General features: G+C 42.5%; 2 protein-coding genes across 3 annotated transcripts in view; one reads left to right on the forward strand and one right to left on the reverse strand.

Moving 5' to 3' along the window:
• WAPL (WAPL cohesin release factor) overlaps positions 1–4,984 on the reverse strand; it is a 79,023-nt gene extending 74,039 nt beyond the window's left edge. For both annotated transcript variants that reach the window (XM_055425308.2, XM_055425307.2), the window contains exons 1-2: positions 4,653–4,984; positions 1,417–1,931 (exon numbers count right to left, since the gene is read on the reverse strand). In XM_055425308.2, coding sequence (XP_055281283.2) covers positions 1,417–1,909 — 493 coding nt within the window. In that variant the 5' untranslated portion in view covers positions 1,910–1,931; positions 4,653–4,984. The remainder of the gene's footprint in view (positions 1–1,416; positions 1,932–4,652) is intronic.
• LOC148775976 (uncharacterized) lies at positions 4,313–7,266 on the forward strand. The gene is made up of 2 exons (XM_088841968.1): positions 4,313–4,358; positions 4,545–7,266. The coding sequence occupies exons 1-2, from the start codon at positions 4,313–4,315 to the stop codon at positions 5,594–5,596; spliced, it is 1,098 nt and encodes a 365-aa protein (XP_088698094.1). The 3' UTR covers positions 5,597–7,266.
• The last annotated feature ends 996 nt before the right edge of the window (positions 7,267–8,262 follow it).

Below are 8,262 nucleotides of genomic sequence, written 5' to 3' on the forward strand. Positions count from 1 at the left end.
ATACTGAGGACTCAAACACTAGATAACTGACATGGAATAGCATTTCCAGAGCCTAACACAGTGGAGGACACAGAGTAGGTAGTCAAAGTTTTGAAAAATCAATAAATGAATCTCATTCCAATTTTGCCACTACCCAAACTGGACTGTTACTTAACCTCTTTGAATCTCATCTATGAAGCTAAGAGAGCTGAATTCAAGTTAATTTTGGCTCAATGGTTCTATGATTAGAAAACATTTTTAAGAGTTGATCTGGGAAACTGCTTTTCTGCTCATTTTTAATAAAAATTAAACCTAACCTTAAGTGAACAACAGCTCGAGAGAAATGTGGGCAAAGGAAAAGAAGAGCCAAATCAGAATTAACAAGGAGATCAAGGGAATGACAGTAACAGCTGGCTCCTCCTCTCATCCAAGGGTGAGAAAGAATGAAAAATGGTCAGCATTTTTTTGTGGAACTATGCAAGGCAAAGTATTTGAGATGCCTAATAGAAAGACAGTGCCTTACAGAAAGACCCCAAAGGACAAATTCCTCTCCAGAAAACTGGGAAGTTTTGTCATTACATCTTTTTAAAATATGAGCACTATATAACCTTTTATTATCACTAAATTTTCCCAAGAAGTCAAGAACTAAGGTTTGTTTTAGACCAAAGTGTGAGCCTTATTACTCAGCCCTATGACTGATAAAGTCCACAAGCTATCTCCCTTGCCATCTCCAATCTAAGCTCTATAGTCTTTTAATTAATTGCACTTTTTTAAATCATTTATTACTGTAAGTCTCAAATCCTTTACAAAAACGTGTAAAATATATTGTTTTAGGAATAAACACTACATGCCAGATTTACAAGCTAACATTTTTAAAATACAACTGGTTTTGTAGATGAAAATCTATTAATACAAATTACTACTGGCACCAAACCCCCAACTAATTTCAATTTGCAGTCAAGTTCAATTCTACATTTCCACTTAATACCTCTTTAATCTTTCTAGTTTTGGAAGAAAGTCTAACACCCCTAAACTTAAATCTTATTGTAAACGCCCATCTCATTTTCATTATCAGTAACCATCCAAATCCTCCACAGTAATAGAAGTGAGATACTGTGCAATCCTAACACAACAAAGAAATGTTTCTTAACGAGAACTGGAGTAAGGACAAATGAAAGATCATTCTCAAAATGTACAGTCTGGAAATTCCCCAGTTAAGTAAAATTTCAACTCCTAATTGGTTTCTTTAATTTCTTAAATGTCTTCTACAAAATTATCTTTGGTCCCCATTAATTATAAATGCAGAAATAAAATTTAAAGGGTGTAATATTTCAGAATCTAAGTCAAAATCATTTGACTAAATTACACAAAACTCTCCTGGCTCAGAATAAAGAAAATCACTGTGAAGAAGAAAAAAAAAAGAAAATCAAAACTTACCTGAAGTCATTAATTTAGCACAGCTACTTCTGCTTGCATCATCTTCTAAGACACGGTTTGTGCTCTTTTCTTTCCCAAGCAAAGTATCCTCCAAATGTAAGCATTTATCAGATACAACACTGTCTTCACCCATCACATGACTAATTTTGCTATTAGCTTCAAGTACAGAAGTGACGTCTTCCAACTGAGCAGCTTCACTAGATTCTGTGTAAGAGGAACCTTTAGCTAAATTCTTTGAAGAAACTGGTAGAGATTCATCATCACTATCAAATCCAAAAGGATCTCCAGTATTTTCTTCTTCTATCTTAGGTTTCTTCGGAACTTCTTGGATATCTGGTTTGAAATTGGGCCTCTTCTGTCCTAATTTAGCCATAAAAGTGGTTTCTCCCCACTTTGTGCTAAGGGTGGTCCGTTTGTTAGAAAAGACTTCATCAAACTTTGAACTTCCATTTCCTCCTTTCCTACTGTATGTTTTCCCAAATCTGGATGTCATTTTGACACCTGTTTCATATTCTCTGTGGAAAAAAAAAGTAAGAAAATATATAATCATCAAATATTTAACAAGTGTTAATACTGAATATAAAAATAAGAAAACAGGGATTCTCCCCATAGAGCTTTTCCACATTCAAGATACAAATCTTACAGTTAAATAAATAAGGGGAGGGAGTATAGAGAGGCTCATTTTTTATCCTATATACTTACATCAATCTTTTCTAGGAGTACATATTCATAGGATATTTTCAGAAAAAGAAAGCCTAACATTGCTTTTAAAAAAAAAAAAAAAGTTTCAGATGAATCTACTTTTCTATCAATTTTACCATAAAAAATAATCTGAATAGGCTAATTACCCTTAACATAAAATATTAAGCACAAAATGTTAATTTTTTTCAGGATCTTAGAGATGTCAAATAATTGACTAAATATAGTTCTTTGAAATTTCAGAGCACTGTCTCACATGAGGGGTGAAAAGTCAGAAAACTGGTGCTATTTTCTCACATATTAGAACCTGCTACTTTTAATCCAACCTCAAAGATCCTGAGTTTTGGTCTAACATAATATAAACTATGACTTGAAAAATATTCCGTACGTGGTCATTTCCCTCAGTGCAAGAAACCATACTCATTCTTTCTCCCTTCCTTGTCCTCATGGTGCTGTGCTCATTTGCTGAACTACATTTTCTGAAGCTAGTGAACTCCAGCATATTACACCGACTGGTCCCAGGATTATTAAAAGAAAAAAAAAGTGAATTTATGTTTCTCTCTGATTTAAGACAGGATAAAATGATTTATCTACATGCTAAGTACTAGGACAAAAAAAAAATTTCAGGACAGTAAATAGAGAGTCAAACAAGGTACTTTTTAAACATTATCAGTCCTTATCCATTACTCACACTTTGACCTTCTAAAGTTTAAATATCAATAAATTAAATACAACCAGGAAAAAAAGTGAACAATTGCCTAAGGGCGTGAAAAAAACTTCATACCCTTGAAATTTACAATACAACAATCACAGTGATATTTTGACCTATATTTTTAAATATTTTTATTTATTAGTTTAAATGTTTCCCTTTATTAACTTAATCCTCCCAGTTTATAGGGAATCCCTATATATTCAGCAGAGGAACTTGCCCTCTCATATTTTGGTTAGAAGCCAATTCCAATTGGACAAAATAATACTTAATTTAGTCATTATACCCAACTACTTTTAAGAGAAAACAGTTTCTAATTTGTCTGAAGACCTTTTAATATGTCAAAAAACTTTGAGGGATATCTATTTCCCCTCTTATGGTAGATTTACGCTAAAGAATCCTGTCTTCCTTGTTAAGCATAACCTAAAAACACTAAGTGTATTTGGCAGCTACAAGAAAACACAAAATAAGTCATTTTTTTTCATTCCTCCTTGAATGTACAGCCCTAATCTATAGACCTACATTTACATATACACCAACAAAAATGAAATGTTTTGGATACACTAGCATGGTAACTACCTAAAAATGCTGACTAAAGGCCAAACCAAAACCTAGACTTGGACTACTTTAGGTCCACACCAGAAAAACTCATGGTAAAAATGATCCTAGAACCATAAAGCATTCACTGTGACAAGCTGAAAGTCTGCCGATGAATACCTGATAGCAAGGAGTTAATTATTTTAACTGATAAATTATGCTTTTTTTTTTTTAAAGAACCTATGCCTTCGACATATATGGAAATACTGATGCAATAATGTCAGTGATTCTCCAGCTTTAAGGTGTCTGGAATGGAAAGTGCAGAGATGAGAAAAATTTGGTTAAGAGTTAATAACTGTTGAGTCTGAAAGATGAATACATGGGAGTTCATTATATAATACCCCCTTTGCTGACCCTTTTGCTGGTCTTTATACAGTTTTCCGTGTCTTTTTTTTTAAGTCACCAGACAGACAATTGTAATGGCATTATCTAAGTAAGACTAGAGTGTAAAGTATGTAGAAATTCAAAAATAAGTGTGTAGACGTATTTGACACTATATTTCAAGTATATTTAAGTTAAGAACACAGGATATCTTGCTCAGGCTTCAAACTCCAAAGATTACCTTACCAAAAAGGAAAGAATGATTCACAACTAAGTCTTTTTGGTCGTTGGGCCTTTGCCCCAGCCCAAAGCTTGTCGAATTTTCGGGGAAGTGCGCTGGAATAAAGAAGTCCTCACACTTAACCCCCAACCAAATCCAGCGTCTTTCAGATCTCCACGGGCTTAGGGTCTTCCCTGAAGGAATAAAAGCCGGAAAGGCCAAACCTCACCACCCAGAAATCCTCACCTGGGGGCGGCGGTGCGCTGGGAGGTGGCCGGGAGAAGCGGCCCCCCTCCCCCTGGAAGCTCACACAACTTTTCTCCTCCCCACCCCCACCTCCCAGGAAAGGGATGTTGCTTCCGACGCCCCGGAAGCCTCTGCCACCGAATCCCCAGGGTAGTGGAAGGCCTCAGTGGCGGACAGGGGGGGAGGAAAGACAGCAAAAGATTTCGGCCTGGAACCAATACACTTGACCGCGCCTGGGGAGGGAAGTAAACCAGCCGTCGCCCAGAAAGAACTCAGAATAAAGGGGAAAAGAGGAAAAAGAGTTCTTCAGACCGTTCCGCTGCCCAACTTCCTCAGAGACCGGGTGGGTGAGACGGGAGGACTTCCATCACCCCCTCCCAGACCCCTGCCTCCTCCACCCTCGGCAAGCTCGGGGCCTAGGCAGCCGCCTGAGACCTCACTTACCCTCGGCGCCTGGCGGGTGCTTTAGCCTCGGGCCGCCTCCGCCTCTCCCGCTCCCAACGGCCCACGGGCGGGCGCCGGCGCCCCGCGCGGGAGAACGGGGCCGGCTGGTGAGCGAAGAGAGGCAAGGGGCTCCGCCACCGTCAGAACCCGCGACTCCGCTCTCTGTAAATAGGAAACCCGGCGGAGGGGGGGGAGGAGTGGCGGCACCGCAACTTCCCTCCCCGCCTCGAGCGCCGCCGGCCGGGTCCGGGCCTAGGCCTCCCTGGCTGTCGCCGCCGCTGGAGCTGGTACCGGAGCCCGCTACGTGCCCACGATGGGCCGCCGTCGCCTCCTGCGCCGCCGCTTCCGTCGGTGAATGGTCAGCGCTAGAGTTTGAACAGGGCCCTGAACCATCTCAACGCCATTTGCGCTCCCGGCCCCCACCTCCTTCCTCCAACAGCCGCTCGCTCCGTCACTCCGCTTCCCACAGGCCCCGCGCGGCCGCCCTACCCCGCAGCCAATCGCGCGGCTGCTTACTCAAGTCGCCGCGCAGACGCCGCGCCCCGCATGCGCCGGCGCCCGCCATTGGTCCGGCCGTCGGGCCCGACGGGAGTTGTAGTCCCGGTCCGCGAGGTCTAGGTGCTGAGAGCCCGGCGCGGGAGCGGGCAGCGGGCCGAGCGGTTGTGGCTGGCCTGGCCGGCCGGGGCTCGCGAGCGAGCGAGCGAGCGAGTTCCAGCTCCTGGCCCCGCCGGGAGACGCAGGTGCCGCGGGGGAGGACCGGGGGCTCAGTGCAGGCAGCTGTGTCAATCGTTTCCCCTCCAGGGACTCGCCGGTGTCTGGGGACAGTGGGTTGTGCAGCTGCGCCGGGCCTGCTGGAATCGCCGCCTGGGAGCCGGGAGACTGGGAGCTCGCGGCTCGGGGCGGCTCTTGACCCAGACTGGCTGGTGCTGACCCGGCGCAGTTAATGACGGCGGGAACCGGGAGGCCCGTGTAGCACGGCTCCCGATCAATGACCGCACCCCGAAGTGATGTCGGCCTGGCTTTTTAATGCGCTTCTAGCATCCCCTCGATTCGTAACCTTCGTCGTTCTTTTCTCCCTCAGTCTGTCCCGAAGCCATTAAAAGTGGCCCCTGAAAATATTGGATGGTATTAAGGAATTATCCAGCCTTGTTGGATGTGATGACGGTAATGTGGTTAGATTAAGGAGAGAAGGTGGGGGGAATGGCAAAGCACTAAAAGTTTTGACAGATAAAGTGATCAAGTGTCTGGGAATATAACTCCGACAAACACTGATGGAGGGAAAATAAAACAAGCCAGTGGGGTGTTTTTCATTGCTGATGCTGTGTTATTCATGAGCTTATTCCAATTTCTCTGCTTGTATATCTGAAATTATTCATAATAAAAAATTTTATGAACCAGTGATTTGTCTCTGGGGAAGGCAAGGAGGTAGATGATGGGAAGGAAGAAAATTTATTTTTCTCTATACACCATTTTGTGCTGTTCGAAGTTTTTTCCTTGTCAATGTATTACCTATTCAGAAAATTGTAAAGTCTTGTGATGGTGTTTAAGACTACGGTGGGAAGACAGCCTTTTGAAGAGTAACACAACTGGTGTCCTCCTAAGAGAGTTTCATGATTATTTGGGCTCCGATGGCCCTGCTGTTTGGTGAGGGGGGTGAATGATGATCCACTTGGGAAATTAGAAAACTACTAATTGTTTTCAGTGAAAAAGCCACCTCTTCTTCCACAAAAGGTAATTTGCTTTGAGTGCACCCAGAAGTTACCAATCTCCTTCAATATATTGGCAAAATCCAAACTGACAAAAAACAGTTTAGACATCCTGTAGCCCTTCCCAACAGAAATTTAAGGTGGATTTTAGCGTGACTGAACTGTTTACTTTTGCACTACTGCTTGCAAAATTTACATTCTGATGTTTACAGTTTCTGAAATACATCAATACTTGATTGTTTCAAAACCAACTCTTAAATAGCTTTATTCTAATGGAAGTTATAACAGGTCTGTGTGTTCCACAGCATGTGACTTTTATTTGGGTCAGTTTTGTCTTAAAAAATTGGCATAGCATCTTGTTTTATCAGTTGGTTTGAAGACTCCCAGCAGAGGTGCAAGCTGCACTTACTATAATTATTTAGATGACATGGTAGTGGGTGCTAATTAAGGGGTAATTATCATCAGAGGCAAAGGCTAAGATCAAAAAGCTGAAAATGGTGGCAAGACAATTGCAGGATCTTTCTGTAAAAGAGTACTGTGAATCCTCTGAGACCAAATGATGCCCTCACACAGCTCATTACACCCTGGCCTCGCTGGCGCTTGGCACTTAGCTGGGTCAGTGACTTAGCACGAAGCTTAAGTAGAAAAGTAAAATTTTTAAAGAAATAGCTAGTCTATGAAACTCCTTTTGAGAACTTTTGGTGCAGTAGTCATGTTAAATAATGGAACTCAATGTTAAATTCTTGCAAAACATGTACACCTGGGGCGGATTCATGTCAATGTACGGCAAAACCAATACAATATTGTAAAGTAATTAGCCTCCAATTAAAATAAATAAATTTAAAAAAAAAAACAATGACCCTCAGCAGCATAGTCAGAACCTGGAAGTTTGTTGGGAAAAGCAAGAATCTGTCCCCACCCCAACTCCCCCAAAAGCAGAATCTGCACTTTTACAGGATTCCCCCAGGTGACTAAAGGTTAACGTGTTAGTTGCTCAGTCATGTCTGACTCTGCTACCCCATGGGCTGTAGCCCTCCAGGCTCCTCTGTGCATGGGATTTTCCAACCAAGAATACTGGAGTGGGTAGCCATTCCCTTCTCTAGGAGGTCTTCCCAACCCAGGGATCAAACCTGGCTCTCCTGCATTACAGGCAGATCCTTTACCATCTGAACCACCAGGGAAGCCCCAAAGGTTAATAAGTATTGTTTTAAAGTATATCCATAGCATTTGACAACAATCTAATTTCTTTTTGTTAGGATGGGGGAGAACATGAAAAACATCCTATGCATTAGATACAATACTAGTCTCTTGAGGAAGTCTTTTACATCTGTACCTGTCATCCCTATTTTACAAGTGAGGTAATGGAGATGTTGGCATTTGCTCGAGGTATTGTAACTAATGAGGGAATCAAACTTTTTCTTAGGCATTCGATTCACATTATTACTTACAGACCTCCTTAAATCTGATATTACTGAAGCCCAGCTGAAGAATTGATGCTTTTGAACTGTTGTGCTGGAGAAGACTCTTGAGAGTCCCTTGGACAGAAGAGAGATCAAACCAGTCAATCCTAAAAGAAATCAACTCTGAATATTTGTTGGAAGGACTGATGCTGAAACCAATACTTTGGCCACCTGATGTGAATTCATTGGAAAAGACTCTGATTCTGGGAAATATTGAGAGCAGGAGGAGAAGGGGGCAACAGAGGATGAGGTGGTAGGATGACATCACTGACTCAATGGACCTTGAGTCTGAGCAAACTCCGGGAGATAGTGAAGGACAGAAAAGCTTGGCGTGCTGCAGTTCATGGGGTCGCAAAGAGTTGGACATGACTTCAGGTCAGTTGCTCAGTCGTGTCCAACTCTGCACCCCCATGGGCTGCAGCACACCAGGCTTCCCTATCCATC

Source organism: Moschus berezovskii, chromosome 12 (assembly GCF_049115385.1).
Source record: "Moschus berezovskii isolate FMDL1 chromosome 12, NW_MosBer_1.0, whole genome shotgun sequence".
NCBI classification, from domain to species: domain Eukaryota; kingdom Metazoa; phylum Chordata; class Mammalia; order Artiodactyla; family Moschidae; genus Moschus; species Moschus berezovskii.

Bases quoted from the DNA above. Each gene is read 5' to 3' on its own strand.
- LOC148775976 (XM_088841968.1), top strand. From the start codon at position 4,313: ATGTTGCTTCCGACGCCCCGGAAGCCTCTGCCACCGAATCCCCAGG. The intron at 4,359-4,544 runs GTAGTGGAAGGC...CAACTTCCTCAG, and splicing joins TCTGCCACCGAATCCCCAGG to AGACCGGGTGGGTGAGACGG.